This window comes from Antechinus flavipes, chromosome 2 (assembly GCF_016432865.1).
Source record: "Antechinus flavipes isolate AdamAnt ecotype Samford, QLD, Australia chromosome 2, AdamAnt_v2, whole genome shotgun sequence".
NCBI classification, from domain to species: Eukaryota; Metazoa; Chordata; class Mammalia; order Dasyuromorphia; family Dasyuridae; genus Antechinus; species Antechinus flavipes.
In genome coordinates, this window is record NC_067399.1 from 51,309,070 (window position 1) to 51,325,751 (window position 16,682).

General features: G+C 51.8%; 2 protein-coding genes across 2 annotated transcripts in view; one reads left to right on the forward strand and one right to left on the reverse strand.

Annotated features, from left to right (window-relative positions):
• Window positions 1-747, forward strand: part of PIEZO1 (piezo type mechanosensitive ion channel component 1) — a 178,545-nt gene extending 177,798 nt beyond the window's left edge. Inside the window, 1 exon segment of the mRNA XM_051974791.1 lies at window positions 50-747. Within this exon segment, the coding sequence (XP_051830751.1) occupies window positions 50-299 (250 nt within the window). The 3' untranslated portion in view covers window positions 300-747.
• On the reverse strand, window positions 686-16,625 carry CTU2 (cytosolic thiouridylase subunit 2). Its single transcript, XM_051974792.1, has 15 exons — window positions 16,480-16,625; window positions 12,714-12,788; window positions 8,001-8,079; window positions 7,220-7,279; window positions 6,027-6,087; window positions 5,173-5,282; window positions 4,624-4,922; window positions 4,362-4,497; window positions 3,264-3,395; window positions 2,738-2,829; window positions 2,427-2,530; window positions 2,140-2,293; window positions 1,897-1,963; window positions 1,697-1,755; window positions 686-1,332 (listed from the first exon to the last, which is right to left on the reverse strand). The coding sequence occupies exons 1-15, from the start codon at window positions 16,548-16,550 to the stop codon at window positions 1,260-1,262; spliced, it is 1,572 nt and encodes a 523-aa protein (XP_051830752.1). The 5' UTR covers window positions 16,551-16,625; the 3' UTR covers window positions 686-1,259.
• Window positions 16,626-16,682: the final 57 nt, after the last annotated feature.

Consider the following 16,682-nt stretch of genomic DNA (forward strand, 5'->3'; position numbering starts at 1 on the left):
GCCGCCCCCACCCCTCCTGCCAGGCCTGACTGCGCCCTCCCCCTGGCAGAATCATGGGGCTGTACGTGTCCATAGTGCTGGTGATCGGGAAGTTTGTCCGCGGCTTCTTCAGCGAGATCTCGCACTCCATCATGTTCGAGGAGCTGCCCTGCGTGGACCGCATCCTGAAGCTCTGCCAGGACATCTTCCTGGTGCGCGAGACCCAGGAGCTGGAGCTGGAAGAAGAGCTGTACGCCAAGCTCATCTTCCTCTACCGCTCCCCGGAGACCATGATCAAGTGGACCCGCGAGAAGGACTAGGAGCTCCGAGGCTCTCCTCCCCAGCCGGGGGAGGCCGCAGCAGAAGCAGGCCGGGAGGCTCGGATTTCGGGGGCGGGGCCCGTCCGGAGCGCTCCGCAGGGGCTGATGCTGCCCCACATGGCTGAGGAAGCCCGGCCGGGCCCGGGCCCCGGGGCTGCCCACTAAGGGCCCGAGGCAGGCGGCCTGGCCCCGGGGAACACGGGCCCTCCTGCGGGCGCTGAGCCGCAGAGCCCCAGGCTGTGTGTGTGACCGGGCTCCCACCAGGGCCCACTCAGGTGCTCTGCCCACCACCGGGTCCCGGCCGCAGCCTGAGGGTCGAGCCGTGCACCTGCCCGAGCGCCAGCCAGGCCGCGAGGGACCTGGGCCTGCCCACATGTACTGTAGAGTTTTCTAATTAAAAACAATTTATTTATACAGACGGACAATTAAACGGCGAGTTGTGGCCTCATCTCCTGGCTCGTTTCCTTCGTCTCTTAGCTGATGCACCCTGAGCTGCTGGGATGGGGGCGTGGGTCAGGGTGGACGCCCACTCCCCCAGCAGCCGGGCCCAGGAGCCCTCGTCAGAAGCATCAGGGGGCCCTCGGGGGCACGGCCTCCTGTGGAGGGGGGAGGCCAGTCCCAACGGAGCTGAGACCAGGAAGGGTCCCTAAGGCATCAGGCCCTGGGATGGCAGGCCCAGGATGGCGGGCCCGGGGATGGCGGGGCTTGGGGATGGAGAGCCCCAGGTGAGCCCGGGGATGGAGAGCCCTGGATGGCGGGGCCCGGGGATGGCGGGGCCCGGGGATGGCGGGCCCGGGGATGGCGGGCCCGGGGATGGCGGGGCCCGGGGATGGCGGGCCCGGGGATGGCGGGGCCTGGGGATGGTGGGCCCAGGGGTAGCGAGCCCAGGGGTAGCCTCCGGCCTCCCAGCTCTCCCAGAGTTCCAAAGTGGAGTCCTGGCCTCCAGCCCACTGGGTCCTTTCAGTTCCCATCTGGTTCTTCCCCTTCGCTCTCCTCAAACAAGAATTCCTGGATCTCCTGCTTTACCCAGGCCCTGAGGCGAAACCGTGGGCGTTAGGGGCCCTTCCTGCCCCAGCTTCCCCAGGAGCAGGACTCACACCCAAGAGGCCCCTTCCTTGAGACCTGCTCCAGCCCAAGCTTGTGGGCCGGGAGCCGGGCAGGGCCCACAGGATTTATTTCCCCAATTCTGAAAAGTGACGGCTGGAGAGCAGTAAAGGGAAGGGAAGGCTAAGAAGGGTTTGCCCTCCCTGCCTTATCCCAAGACACGGTGCCACCATTAACATGCTGGGAAGGCACCCACATGGGGGCGCAATTCTCCCCTGGCCCCCCAAACCACAACGTGGCTCCTGAAGGGGGGAGGGGGGTAGGGGGAAGGGAAGGGCGCTGCCCCGCCTCACCTCTGCCTCCGGCACTGGGCCTCCGTCAGGATGTAGGGAGGAAGGGGCTCCAGGAAGGGCTGCAAGGAAGGCCCCCCCAAGTCCCCAGACATTAGCAGGGCCGGGACCATCTCTGTTCCCACAGGGACCTCCCTCTTCTGGCACCCTGAGGATCCACCCCGTCCTCCCCGCCAGGGACAAAGGCTGGCAGCCCGGCTCACCACGTCCTTCATGTTCACCCGGCAGCTGTAGCACAGCTGCTCGATGAAGCTGGCTCTGGGTTCCTCCCTGCAGGGTGGGGGAGAAAAGAAGGACCTGTGGCCTGGCTTCTCCCACTGTTCCCGGAAGAGCAGAGCCCGGGGGAGAGGGGGCTCCCAAACCCCAGGCCGGGGGCGCCGCCATGTTCCCCCCAGGCCGGGGGCGCTGCCATGTTCCCCCCAGGCCCGGCGTGGGCCGGCTCTCACCTCTCGGACGCTGGCTGTGGGCCCCGGCAACAAGCCCGCGGGGGCTCAGTCCCCCGAGCGCAGCAAGGCCTTCCAGGAGCCCCTGGGGGCGGGGCGGGGGTGGGTTTCTGGGAGAGATGCTCCAGAGTCTGGGCTCCAAATGCGGTGGCACTGTCTGCAAAGCAGGGGGGCAACACTCCTGGTGGGCGGCCCAGACTCAGGGTCACCAGCTCCGGGAGCTCCCACCAAGCGCGGCCCCGGTCGGAGGCACCCGAGGGGGGGAGGAGGGCGTGTAAAAGGCTGCCCACCTGCGCTGTCGATGTCCAGAGTGCACATGCAGAGGAGGCACCGGGCGGGCATGGGGCCGGCGGCACCCCCGTTCCGGGGAGCCTTCACCAGCTTCTCACTGGTCCTGGGACCGTGGCGGGGGGAGGGGGAGAGGAGAGGGCAGTCAGATGGCGTGGCCTGGCTCGGGGAGACAGATGGATGCCCCTCATGAGGGGCAGAGGGTCCCCGTGTTCTTGCTGGGTCAGGGCCCTCCCACAGGGCTCTGCGCCCCAGCCCGCCCCGGTCAGCCCGTGGCCGGCCTCACACCCTGTCCTGTAGCCCCACGCCAGACCTGTACACAGTGCTGATGGTGGAAGGGAACTGGGCCTGCAATCGGAGGATGAAGCTCTCCATCAGCCGGTGGATACTTGCCTTTTCTGGGGCCTGGGGAGGCAGGCACAGAGCGGGGCTGGGGCCGGATCCGAGCTTCCACCCCCTCCCAAAGCAGCCTCTAAGCCCATAATGGGGTGACACCCCCAATGCCCAGGGGGTCTGGGGGGAATCTTCAGGAAGCTGCTCTGACAGATGTGACCGAGGGGATGCAGAGCCCCCATACTTGGCTGGGGAGGTACATGCACGTGCACTCTCAGCGCCCACAGCCTGCACATGGAGTCCCCTCCTCTGGAGGCTGGCAGGACCAGGAGAGAGTGGGCAAGGCCCTCGGAGGCCCCCCGTCCGGCCCCCTCCTTGTGAAGAGGAGGCAGTGAGGCCACGGGAAGGGCTCGCCCCCCGCCTCGGCACCAGGCCGGCTCTTTCCTGCCTCGCCAGGAGCACGTCCCCAAGCCAAGAACAAGCGGACCACCTCGCCCTTTCCCTACCTTGGTGTCAATGGCTGGGGTGAAGACCGAGGGCACGCCAAACATCCGGTTGTAAAAGGCAATCTCCTTCAAGGTGTAGTCTCGCATGGGCCGGAGCAGGACCACGTCCCCGTGCCGGTCGTCTGAGAAGCCCTACGGCCGGGGGACAAGACGTGGTCCGGGCTGCACTCCCCGACCCTCACTCCAGGGTCCAGGGGCCACGCTCGTCCTGGGGCTTATCCCACACCCTGGAGCCAGAGCTAACCCCGAGGGCAGGAGCCCTGAACCCAATTCAGCCTCGCTCAGGTCTATGAGACCATCTCTGGGCCTTCTACAGACATTGGAAAGAACTGTCTTCCCAGCGGATCACAGCGAGGTGGGGGAATGGGGAAGCATCGGACAGTCCCATGAAGGAGAGAGAAAGAGGCTTGCTAAAATGATCTCAGCAATCAAGGATCCAATTAATAATACTAATAGCCAACGTTTATATAGCACCTACGACATGCCAGGTACTTTGATCCTCACAATAACCTTGGACAGTAGGGGTTGTTATCCCCATTTTACAGATGAGGAAACTGAGGCAGATAGTGACTACTAGTCACTGTTTTAAGGGGTGTCTTCAACTCTGACTCGAGCAGGGGCTCTTGACCTGGAGCTCATGGACTTGTTTCTGAGAATATTCTGACAGCTATTTCTATTGAATCGGGTTCCTCTGTATCCCCCGGTACTTTCTCTTGGGCAGTTCTGGTCCCGCGGCTGTCGGCTGTTTCTGGAGCCCAAGAGCACCGCGCTGGGCAGGGACCTGCAGTTGGGGGTAAACCGGGACTCCCAGCAGGGGGAGGTCAGTGCATCCCAATGAATTAAGGAAAGGTCATTCCTCCCCAGAGGAGCAGAGACGACTTCCCAGCTTCTACTACGAGCGGCTCTTCAAGCACTCAGCTTGCTCAGCACGCGCGCCCTTCCTGCGCTGACCTCGACCAGGGGCCCGGCCTGAGAAGCCACAGAAGCGATCCCTTCGCCTCAGAGACTCAACCACAGACTTCCATGACGTCGAATGTATCATGGCCCTCCCACTCTCACCTGCCCCTTAGAACCCGCCCGCCTCTTGCCAGCGCTTACTGTGTCCCAGGCGAGGAAAGCCCCTCTCCCCAGCGCCAAATTGGTCATGAGTTTGATGGCCAGGCGGGTACAGCTGTCCCCCAGCATCACCTTGGAGTAGCCGTGCAGCCGAGCCGTGTGCAGGATCAGGTGGGCCCTGCAAAGAGAGCGTGGCCCGGGAGGGGCCGGGCCCGGGAGGGGCGGATGAAGCTGACGCTCTGGATCGGCTCTGACATCCCGCCCCCAAAAGTCGCCAGGCCAGGGGCTGGCAGGGCGGGCTCACCGGAGGGTCTGCAGGAGCTCCTCTTTGGCAGTCAGAGTCTTTACGGAGCTGAAGAGAGTCATTAAAGCCGTGCTCTGGGCTGGTCTGGGGAGGCTGTCGCCGGCAACCTCCTCTGGCCCCACGGGGTCCCGGGTGCTTAGCCGTCTCAGCTCGTCACTCAGGGTGGCTTCCCGGCCCCCTTCCTCTGGCAATCTCTGCTGCTGCTGGATAAAGCCATCCACGGCTTCCTTGTAGGTATTCTCCGGCCCTTGGGGGCCCTGGGAAACGGGCTGCAGGACTGACGCGGGTAAGTTAAAAACCTGCAGGGACATTGGGAACAAGAGGTCACAGGGAAGCTGCAGGGTCTGACACCCTCAGCCGCAGGCACATCACATCCAGGGCAGCAGCGCTCAAGCTCCCGTCCCCTCCTCAGGCATCACAAACTGGTGCCAGAGTGAAACTGGCTACCCAGCAGCCCGAGGGCAGAAAGAAATCCCTTTCACCAGGGTGACATTTTGGGCCAGACCCCAGGTCCCTCCAGGTTCCATGACCCCAGGAGTAACTTCCGACCTCTTCTAAGGAGACGATGTGATAGGGGAAGCCGACTGTCTGCAGGATCAACTTCATCTCTGCCATGGTCTTTGCTCTCTCCTCCGGGCTCTGCCCACAAACTGCTCCCTCTAGAGAAAAAGGGGAGCAAAGTGCCACAGGTTTCGGGCTGGAGAAGTAAGAAGAGAAGCCCCCCATGGGGGTGGCCCTCACCCACCCCCGGCCAAAGTAAGGCATGGGAGTCAGAAAGGCTCCACCCCCGAACCACAGAGGACCAAAGAGCCCCAGGGGACACATTTCTAGCACAGGTTGGAAACAAAATACAAGAAAGAGAATACAGGATTGAAATGCTACAAGGTCGACTGGATAAAAGACCTGACCTTATGTTGATAAACTTAGCAAAGACTGGTATTTATGAAGACAAGAGCCTGTGACTTCCTGACCAAAACCCCCAGGTTGCCACTGAAGCCTTCAACCACCTAAAGAGCTGAGCCCTGGAAAACTCCTAAGCAGCCGAATTTCTTGCTAAAAATCATCAAGAATTCTATTAATGGGAACTTGGAAGGACAACAAAAGGCCCTCACACTATTTCAGGCATCAGCAGAGCCACTTGGCTGGTCTGGAGACCTCCCTCACATGATGGTTTACACTTTTCAAAGGCTCTTTTGATCCTCTCAGAACTCCTGGAAGGAAGCTAAGACAAGGGGAAATGGAGAAAGAGGAGGGACGAGAGCTGCCCAAAGTCACTTGGCTAGTGACACCATTTAAAATGTCACGCTGACCACCATTCACTACTGCCTCGACCTGGACACACTGATGCTCTGACCCTGTTAATGGCAGCCGGAGCCTGGGCCCGTGGGTTTCACACCACTTACCGTCAACATAGATAACGCCCGGCACAAAGCGCAGCCTTTTTGCAGACTCTCGGCTCAAACCCTGAAAACAAGCCACACACACACACACACACACGGTACTTAACTGAGGTATCAAACAATGAATGCTGCCCTCTCCGCCCACTACGTCCATGAAAAAACCACTGGGAAGCCTTTCCAGATCCTCCCGGGGCAGGCTCACCTCCCACAGAAGATGTCCCCACCATCAGGACCAGGAACGCTCCCTTCCCTCGGACCACTCTGTATTAAGACAGCCGACGCCACAACCCGGCCCCTCAGCCCTCAGCCCTCAGCCCAAGCAGTGTCTGGAGCTCGTGAACTGCGGCCTGAAAGCTACAATGGTCCTGTGACCACGCCTGTCACTGAGATTTCCTGAGACTATTCTTCGGTGTCTGTCCCTGAGACGCCACCTCAGGAAAGCCCAGGGCAGGAGAGGTTGATCACGGGGAGAAGACGTGGATGGCAGGGCAGAAGCAACCCCAGAAGTGAGCTCTGACTTAGGTGCATATGTAACAGATTAGCATATGACCTTCCCTCCCCTATAAGAGCTCTCTGATAAGAAAATAAAAAACCCAATAAAATAATCATGTTAAAACCACCTATCTGTGTGAAAAATCAAATGGCTGAGGAGACAGTGAAAGAGTCCAGAAGTTCCTTTGCTCAAGGGATCAAGGTTGAGGAACTCTATGACTTGTTCATGTTTAGCAAATTTGCAAACTGAGGTGAAAAAAAAATAGTGGGATCTGACAGCAAATTCCAGGCTTTTTCTCTGCCTCTGAAGAAGTTAAGTGTGAGCTAAACTCAAGTTTTTACAAAGATCAAGGAAAAAAGTACAGCTTCCATCCGGGTCAAAATGGCACATTGCCAGATGCACAGCTGGCTGGATGCCAACACCAAGAGGGAGGCCGGAGCGCGTGGGACAAGAGAAAACCTGGAAGCTGTGGGACTTCTCACTCAGGTACCTCTCAGTTACAGCAAGTGTTTGGATCTGGGGCAGAGGAGGGAGCTCTCCAATCACTTATCCACAAAGTCAGAGAGAATCCGACTCCAGTTCCCACCAACATCACTAACTTTCAGTGAAATCTTGGAAGGATGAGGGAGTCCTTCCAAGTCCCCTCCATTTCACCTTTAGAGGAAAGTGGCGAGGTCATGAAAGTAAGACACTGTGAAAATACCTCTTGAACTTGCCAGATCATTGAGCTGGATGAGGGACCACCAGACCATGCAAGAAGGACCTGAAAAAGGAATGCAGAGGCGTCAGGTTTTACACATTAAGTTGTAGCCACTGAGATCAATAGGAAGCTTAGCCCCTTCCCATAAAATTGGAGCAATGAGCATGAATGAAAGATTAAGAGACTAACACCCAGCTTTCTTTACCCTAGAAAGGACAGTGTAGATGGGGGTCTTTATGGACCTCAAAATCTCCTTTCTCCTTAGCACACACAAATATCAAAAATGATAGAAGTGTTGTACAATATTGATGTCTGAGAATAACTTATAGGGTAGAGGTCCTCAAACTACAGCCCCTTAGAACCTGCCCACCTCTCGCCAGTGCTTACTGTGTCCCAGGCAAGGAAAGCCCCTCTCCCCAGCGCGGGCCACATGCAGCAGCTGAGGACATTTATCCCCCTCACCCAGGGCTATGAAATTTCTTTATTTAAAGGCCCACAAAACAAAGTTTTTGTTTTTACTACAGTCCGGCCCTCCAACAATCTGAGGGACAGTGAACTGGCCCCCTATTTAAAATGTTTGAGGACCCCTGTTATAGGGTATTAACAGAATAATGATCGTGTTTCAGGGAATGGAACTGAATAGATTACCAACCCAGAAATCCTGAGCTTCCTTATATCAGGACACCAGAATTTTGTGATCTGTCCTAGATCATCTTGGCCTCCCACTCCCTGATCTAGGCTATCAATGAGTTAGTGAATTCATATCCATATGCATGTAAAGTACCTTTTCTCCTGGGAAGATGAGTCGATTCTTTCCTAGCATTGCTCGGAACTTATGAATATAATATGCCTTGAAACATTCTCTAGAAAATAAAATAGTAATGGGTGTCACACAGATTTCATCAAACTTATTGATTCTTGCACCAGGCTCATGCCATTGAGAGTTTCACGATGGGCTCCTTCAGTCCCAACTGTTCATTTCACAAAGCTCCATTGAGCAAAGTCGAAAAGTGCTATTTCCACAAAGCTTTAGGGCTAAGGAGTTGAGGTAGTAAAAAGTGGATGTGTTTAAAGCAGAGGTTTCTCTCAGAGAAGGTGAAGGATCAGGCCATCTCTAGGCCTGAATCCCCTGACATTTTCCTAAGACAACTTTCACTCTTCAGAGGAACTACCATCTGGCTGTTATGTTGTAAATCTAAAATCAAAATCCCACAAAGGCCCAATGGTTTCCTTCAAATCACAACCAAAAACCCACCTTCTAAAGAAAGCTTTTTATAAATCCTCCTTAACTCTAGTGCCTTTCTCTGCCAGTGATTTCCATTTATCCATCTATGGCTTGTTTGCGCATGACTATTTGTATTAAACTGTGAGCTCCACTAGGTCAGAGACTGTTTTTTACCTTTCTTTGTAACCCCAGAGTTTACACAGTGCCTGGCATATAGGCCTTTGGCAAATGTTTATTGACTGACAAATCAAGATCCCATTTTCCCAACAGGGAAAAAACCCCACAAAATATTCTAGAGATTCCATAGGAAGAAATTCCATTTCTGTATAATGTCTAAGTAAAAAGAGGACACTCTTCAACAAGGTAGGTTAGGGGATGTGGTCTACATACTACCACAACTATTGGGTTTGGTCCAATTTAAACACACCAAGAAAAGATTATCTTCTTGGAACCTAAATCTGCTTTAGAGCTGGCTCTTTCCTTTTCTTCAACAAGTATTCAAATGAACAAATATGAAAGATAGAGGATTATTTTCCAAAGGATAAGTGATCAAAGACATATACAATGAATTTTTAAGGGAAATGTAAACTAATGGCAACCATGTGAAAAATTGTCCCAAATCACTAAGAATAAAGAGAAAAGCAAATTGAAACAACTCTGCCACTTCATCAAAACACAGCAAACTGACAAAAGATAGGTGGAAATAATGAATGTTGAAGAGGTTGTAGGAGGTCAGGCCCACCATACTATTGTGAGATGTGAATGGATCCAGCCATTCTGGAACACTATTTGGAACCATGTTACCCAAAATGACTAAAATGGCCACTGACTCAAGAGATCCCCCTGCCAAGCAAAAAAGTCAAAGGAGAAAAGAAAAGTACCATATGTTTATCAAAATAGTCATAGCTGCAAATTTTGTGGTCAAGAACCAAAATCATAAAAAAAGTTGGGGTCAACTGGCTAAACTGTAGGACAAAATGCAATAGAAAATAACTGATTATTTGTGCTAAGAAAAGGCAAACACAGAGTTCAGAGAGACAAAAGCAGAATTATATAACAAAAGGTAAACTGCTTTTCTCTCTTTCTTTGATAATCTTTACAGGAAGACTGACTCTCTGGGTATCAGAAAGGAATAGGAAAACAAAGCCCATACATCAATTTGAATGGGCTCCAAGAGTCTTCTCTCTCAAGCTGGGCTTTTGCTAGGAAATTACTGTATTTCACTGATTGTCTTACTGTAAAGTCACATGATTAACTATTTCTGGAGTCAAGGCCCTAACCTCTCCTGAGCTATAACCATCATCTGTAAAATGGGAATAACTGTCTTCCCCGAAGGACTGTTGTGCACAAAGCACCAAGGTTGAGTGTATCCTGTCCTGTACTGGGATGGGTCTGGGATCTCATCAATCAGGGATGCAGACAAAGCTCACCTGGCCCAGCCTCTGGGACTCAGGTCCGTGGTTTCCTCCCAGTGCACCCCTGGGAGCCACCAAGTGGTCAAAGGGTCTTCCTCCCTTCCAGGCCATCGCTAGGACACCAGAGATCTACATCACCACACTACCCTTGGACTTCTTTGTTCTTAGAGTAAAGGACTTCTTTCCTCATCAGTTAAAAGCGAATCTTCCCAAACCCACTAGGAGCCAATCTACTGACCTCTGTCCTTCCAGGTGGTGCTCCACACACCTATACCTGGCACAGAATAGACTTTAAATAAATACTTGCTGACTGATTACTATGTGACAACACGAGTAAAATGTCAGAATTGAAAAGATGGGTCTTTACTTTTCAAGGGAAGCCTGGAGTCAGTATAAGAGGTTTGCATCTGTTTTTTATTATTGGTTAATTCTCCAAATTTACTTAAATTCATCACTGGTTTCACATAATTTAACTAATAATTATCTTTATTCTCCACTTAATTATTTGGTCTCTAAAGTCCCTAGATGTTTTAAAATTCTTTTAAATTTTAATATATTTAGTGAAGAAGGAATATAACTCATTGTCCAGATTATTGTCCATCTCTAATATAGCAGAGAACTGGAAAACAGGATTACTTTAAAAAAAAAACTATATCAATCTACTTAGTTCCACTAATCTTTTTATGGGTATGTTCTAGCAAGCAAAGAGCACGATTTCTGAATCCCAGCTTCAAAATCCTGACTCATCAGAGAATTTCAGACCTAAAAATAACTTCTAATGCCCATGTATAACCCTGAGAACATGCCTTTCACTGTAACAACTCCTCTGCTGCTGGGGTGGCCTTCACAAAATTGGCACAGCCTTCCCACAAGGGGTATGATCCTTTGACACAAATGCTTCCCTGGAGACAGTGTCTATCCACAGATCACTGACCAGCTCAATGACCACTCAAAAAACAGGTTGCATTTTTCCTGATCCACAAAAGTTTACCTACCAAAAAACTTTAATTTTTAAAAACCGTACCAACTTAAAACCTAACTCCTTTTCCCCATGTACTTGTTTCTCCCACCTCTGGCTCTGAGTCTGAGCTGAAAGACACTGAGCTGAAGCTGCAGAGGAATGGTTATTCCTTGATTAAGTATCCATTCCTTCATTCTGCAGAATGGTTTGTTAGGAAGCCATGCTGCTGGTCTGCCTTGGCTATTTCCCATCTGCTTCTATCTCTTCTCTTCAGACCCAATATACCACTTTAGGTCTCCAATTCTGATACACTTGCCATGCAATACACACAATACTATATGGCTAATGATGAAGAATTCCAAAATAACAACAACCATTTGAAAAATGTTACAACTCATTAATAATAAAAGAAATGCCAAAAAAAGGCACTCAGAGATTCCCCCTCACATCACCAGGCTGACAAAGAGGATATAAGAAGAACACAGCAAATGCTGGAAGGCCTGCAGCAAGGCAGGCTGTGTGGTCCAATGAGTAGAACGGTGAAATGATCTGGCCCCCTGGGGAACTATGAATACCTTTGCTCTTATACTGCTGTAAGGCATGTAGCACATGGGGCCCGAGGACACAAGGCAAAGGCCTATGGGTATAAAAATAGAGTGGAGAACTGGAAACAAAAGAGGGGACCATCATTTGGGGATAGCTGAACAAACTGTGGAATGTGAATTGTAACAGAATCTTATTCTGACATAAAAGCTAAATAGGATGGATTCAGAGAAACATGGAAAGACTTGAATAAACTGATGCACAATGAAATAAACAGAACTAGCCGATCAACTTATGTGATAACTGTGGAAGTTATAAGAGAGAAAAAAACTTCACAAGACAGAGCTCTGATCAAACCAGCAGCCAATCATGGCTTCAAAAGACAGATAAAACAGAGAGAGACAGAGCACAGAATGAGACATATATTCTCAGACACAGTCAGGGCCATCTCCTTTGGTTGATGATCCAAGTTTCTTACAAGGAAAGGTTTCTACTTGGTAAGGAGAGTGGGAAGTGAGTCAGGGAGTGCAGACAGAAACATGAGAAATCAAAAATATTAATCAGACTTTTCTTATATGTGCAGAAGAGGATACAGAGCAATTCTGTTATTTTATTAAACTATACACACACATAATACAGGTTCAGTTTCTCTTATGATTCTTCTATTTTCCTTTGTATTTGGATGTTTCTATTAGCTGAAGGTCAAGTTCAAAATTTAAAAATAGTGAAAATAGTGAAAAAGTGAAATTTCAAAATAAAAATGTGCTAGATTTGGAGTCACAGGACTGTGATTCAAATGCTAGCTCTCCCCTTCTGGCCTCTGTGACTTGAGAGAATGCACTTAACTGAAAGTCTCAGTTTCCTCAGTAGTTACACTGGCTATGCTCTAGGCAGGCTTAGAGGGTCCCCAAGAAGTTCTCATTTGCTCCTCTAGGACTAGCACAGAATTCTTTAAGCCCTAATTGTGTATTTGTGGAATAAAAAAGATAGATGCTACAGAAATCTTTATCTAGGACACACATTCTCCAAAAGATAACTCCACTGGAGTCTTTCCTGGCAGCTGGAGGCCTGGGAAATAGTCCCAGGACTCTTGGGCTATTTTATCCCAATCAAATACACCTCCCTTTTTTAATATCAAAAGCAAGATTTCTCTCAAGCCCACCCTCCAGTCTTACATGTCTCCCATCCTTGGGGCCAAGTACAGAACAAGAAAATCAGCAGTAGTGAAAAGGGAAGTACTGATAACTGTTATCTTAGAAGTCAGCATCACAAGCACAAAAAGAAACTTCAGCAACTAAAAAGAGCCTCCAGCTCTTAAGAGGTCTCTTCCCACACAAGATACCACACACTCACTTGCAGAAAGCATCTCCAGCACGGATGATCAAGACAGGCAAACCTTCCTTGCACTTCATGCATTTCTGCTCACAGCTGAAACAAAGCAAAGAGAAACAATAAGAGTTTATGAAGATGGCCTGGCTATGGCTTTAAAAGTAAATGTGTAGCAATGTCATATCATTAAGAATCACTTTCTCCAGAAAAAAAAAAAAAAGAAATACTAAGTCAGCAAAGATCTAGTCAATCCCCTGGGTTCATAGGGTCATCAGTATCGGCTAGAACAAGTAATCTGGACTTCTGCCATTACAAAGACTCTGGCAAACTCAGTTCACCAGAGGGGTGGGGGATAGGAAAAACTTGCCCCTACTGCACCAAGGGGAAAGCTTTACTCCTCTGTAGAGGGGAGTTGCTCTCTTCTCAGGCTCCTTAGCAACGCACCATTGTTGATGTTCCCTTCAAGGTACCTAGGATGTTGGGGGGGGAGGAGAGGGAGGAGGAAAGGGGGAGCGGGAGGAAACACTGCTGGATCTAAGGAGTTGAGTCCTGACTAATTAGCTGTGTGACCCTGGCTAGGCTACATCCTCTCTGAGCCAATTTCCTCATCTCTAAAATGGAAATAATAAGATCAGAACCAAGAATACCTACATTGTTTCTACAGCAGTCATGATGAAAAAAATCACTCAAGAAGTTAAACTCTGACCACTTATAAAGCTAATGAAAGTCTCAAAGATCTGAAAGCACACCTCAGCCTCAGACAGGGAGTGAACTTCCAAGCCCAAATCCTACATAGTCTACAAGGAATTAGACATTTTTGCATAATTTTTTAAAGTCACAAATGAGATTTCAATAGGAGCTGGGAAAATTAAAATGACAATGAAATAAAGACAGAAGTCAGTAATAAAATGTAATAAAAATAATACTAATAGCTACCTATCTTATAAAAAATAGGGTAGAACATGAGAGAATGTACATAATGGCCCATGATATAAAAAAGCGAGCTATTGTTTCTTAATCTTATTAATGCAAGAGTGAGACCGACACATTTCATTAAGAAAATGCCCAAGGAGCCAGGCTAGTCTTTGTCCAGTGCCTTGTATACAGCAGGCACAAGATAAATGTTTCTTGAGCTGTTACAGAAACCTAGAAAACTGGGGCCTCCACGGAACCCAGACGGGCATGAAACAAAGAGATGCTTTAGCCCCAAAGAAAACAAGCATGGGGCTGGCTGGGCACTGGGGAACATAGTCCTGGAGGAGGCAGGCAGGGCAGGTGTTTTGGCCCTCATGGGAAATCTGGCAATAGGAGCGAAGGGATCTTCTAATCCATTATCCTTATTTTACAGAAAGAAACAGGCCCCAGAGGCCAAGAGCCCTTTTTGGTCCCTGTCTCTCCCTAGTCAATTCACAAGATAATTATTTATTAAGCTGTGATACACAATAATGGAATGAAGTCTGGATCTGGAGTCAAGAGGACCTGGCTCTGCTTCCTACTACCCGTGTGTGATTACTTCATTCCCTTAGGCCTCAGTTTACCTGTCTGTAAAATGAGGAAACTGGATAGGATTCAAAGCAATCAAACTAGATCTCCTGGAGTCTGGTGAAGCCCACAGACTCTTCTCAAAATAATGTTTTTAAATGCACAAAGTAAGATACTGAGGATTCAAAGTTATCAAAAGGTTTTGAACAAGTTCATAGATGCTCTGAAATCTTTCCACAAAATCCAGGTTAAGAAGCCCTGGACTTAATGATATAAAGACCTTTCATCTTTCAATAGTTTGTCTTCTCCCCACTACTTTAGCAATTTCTGAACTGGTGCGGAATCCAACAACGGGGTGGGCATCTGAGCTGGAATCCAAGCACAAGCCCTGATTCCAAGCCATGCTCTTTCTACCTGACTAACACTTATCGGGGGTGCTTAAGCTTTTCCCACTCACTCCTCCTTTCCTGAAGAATTTCTACGTGCCTCTGGGCGTCCAGGTCCATAAAACAGGCACCCAAACCAGCCACCGACAAGGAGCCACAATTCTGCCACGGGCACATTGGGCTGTGAAGCAGGTTAAGGAGCTGGGACCTGACTGACTTTAGTCTCAGGCATTGGGTTAACTTATAGACAAAATAGTAACTTTGACGGTGCTTTTTCAGTCGAGCATCAATAACCAGACTTGCAGTAACAGGCTGTGGGACTTGGAGTTAGGAGGGACTTGAAGAGGAAATCTGGTGCTGACTTCGTTTTAAAGCTGAGGATGTCAGTCAGTGCTCCCGGGTCACAGCTCCAGCACGTGGCAGCCTTTTCTCCAGGAATTCGGCCTGCCCGGCCCTCATGGGGTCCCTTATTACCGCAGCGGGCTAGGACCTGCCAGGGGTGGTCACACTCCAGAGCTCATCCCTCACAATTATCCAAGTCCTCAAGTCTGAGATCCGCCCCTCTCCGAATGCTTTTCTGGGGCCTCACCTCCGGCCCCCGCCTCTGTTCTCAGTGCAGCATCCCCCTTCTGGAGCAAACCACTTCCTGTGTGTCCTCTCCCAGTGGCCCCAGGGACCAGATGACTCTGGGACGCCCCCTCCCTCTGAATCCCCGGGCCCAGGCTCCCGGCCAAGGCAAGCTCCAGGGGTGGATACTGTCTGCGGCTCTCAGGCTGTGGGACACTTCCGGGCCCCCCTGCTCTGGGAGGGAAAGGACTAGTCAGGGTCAGACAGCCGGTATCCTCCTGGCTCCCTGTCGCTCTGCCTCCCGTGGCAGGGCGGGTGGGCTCCCGCAGCCTCCACCCGGCCCGCCGGACGTCCCCTCCCGAGAGCCCCACCACCTCTCCTCATTCCCTGCTCCCCTGTTCGTGGTCCGACGCTTACACTTCCGGCCTCTCCTTCCTCACCCCCCAAGGACTTCTCAGCCCCTCGCAATATGGCTTCTGACACCATTAATTAGCCACCAAATCTGGTGCCTTTTCTTCCCTTCTCGTGAACTTGGCCTCGGTGCTTCCCGGGCAAAGGGACCTCCTCACATCAGGCGGGTCCCTTAGATGTCCTGGATCTTCTTTTGCCTTCCGTGCCCCTCTGGGGAGGGGTCCCCCAAAGCTCAGCCCCGGCTCTTTTCTGGGTGCTTTCCATGCACCACCCGGAGGCAAATACAAAGAGGCTGCCCTAATCCGTGTCAGAAACCCACCCCACAATTAGGGGTCAAAGTCGTATGCTCCCGCATCTGCTGGAAAGGGGCCAAAAGGCTGGGGCACCGCTTTCGCAGACGGAGCCCCGCGCCCCCCAAAGGCCCAGGCTGAGCCAGGGGGAGCAGCGCTCCCGAACTGGGCCCGAACAAGGCCTGCGGATCAGAGGGGCGGGGCGCCGTCCCTTCGCACTCGGAAACAGCTCGACCCCCGCTGAGGACTGTGTCAGAAGCAGCCGCGCGGATCCGGAGACCTGGCTAAGATAAGGCGTGGGGTGCGAAAACCGAGTTCAAATCCCGCCTCCTCGCAAGACTGACAAGTCACTCGCCTTCCCCGGTCCGCTTCCCCAGATGCGGGCAGGGCCTGGGCTTTGGACTCATTTTGCATCCCCAGGGTTTAGCCCAATGGTCCGCGGTGCAGGCGCTTAACAAACGTTTCCGCCGGTAAGCCGGGGAGGGGTGGGGAGAAGGGCCGGATAGGACGGCTCTAAAGGTCTCTCCCTCAGAAAGAGGAGGGGTCGGACCTCCGGGACCATCCTTCCTCTCCCTTCCCCCTCCCCGCCAGCCTCACACGCTGGGCTAGGGGGTGTTTTTCCGAGGGAGAACTCGCGTCTTGCCCCCTTCTTACCCGCGCCAGGACAGCTTCGGCTGGAGTTCGGCCGGTCCGGGCCCCCCGTAGTCCTCGCCCACTTGACACATGGTTCCGCCAGGCCCAACTACACCTAGGCTCTCCGCTACCGGCTCGCGACGGGGGTGGAAGGGGGACGGCGCGCTGGTGACGTCACGCAGCGGCGCCGCATCTCCGAGGTCGCGGGGTGATGACGCGCCCTC

Excerpts from the sequence above, each read along its gene's own strand:
- CTU2 (XM_051974792.1), bottom strand. The coding sequence starts at position 16,550 with ATGTGTCAAGTGGGCGAGGACTACGGGGGGCCCGGACCGGCCGAACTC. Across the intron at positions 5,283-6,026 it reads GGGCGTTATCTATGTTGACG|AGGGAGCAGTTTGTGGGCAG; the intron begins GTAAGTGGTGTG and ends CTTTTTCTCTAG. Across the intron at positions 1,964-2,139 it reads CCACAGCCAGCGTCCGAGAG|GGAGGAACCCAGAGCCAGCT; the intron begins GTGAGAGCCGGC and ends CCCACCCTGCAG.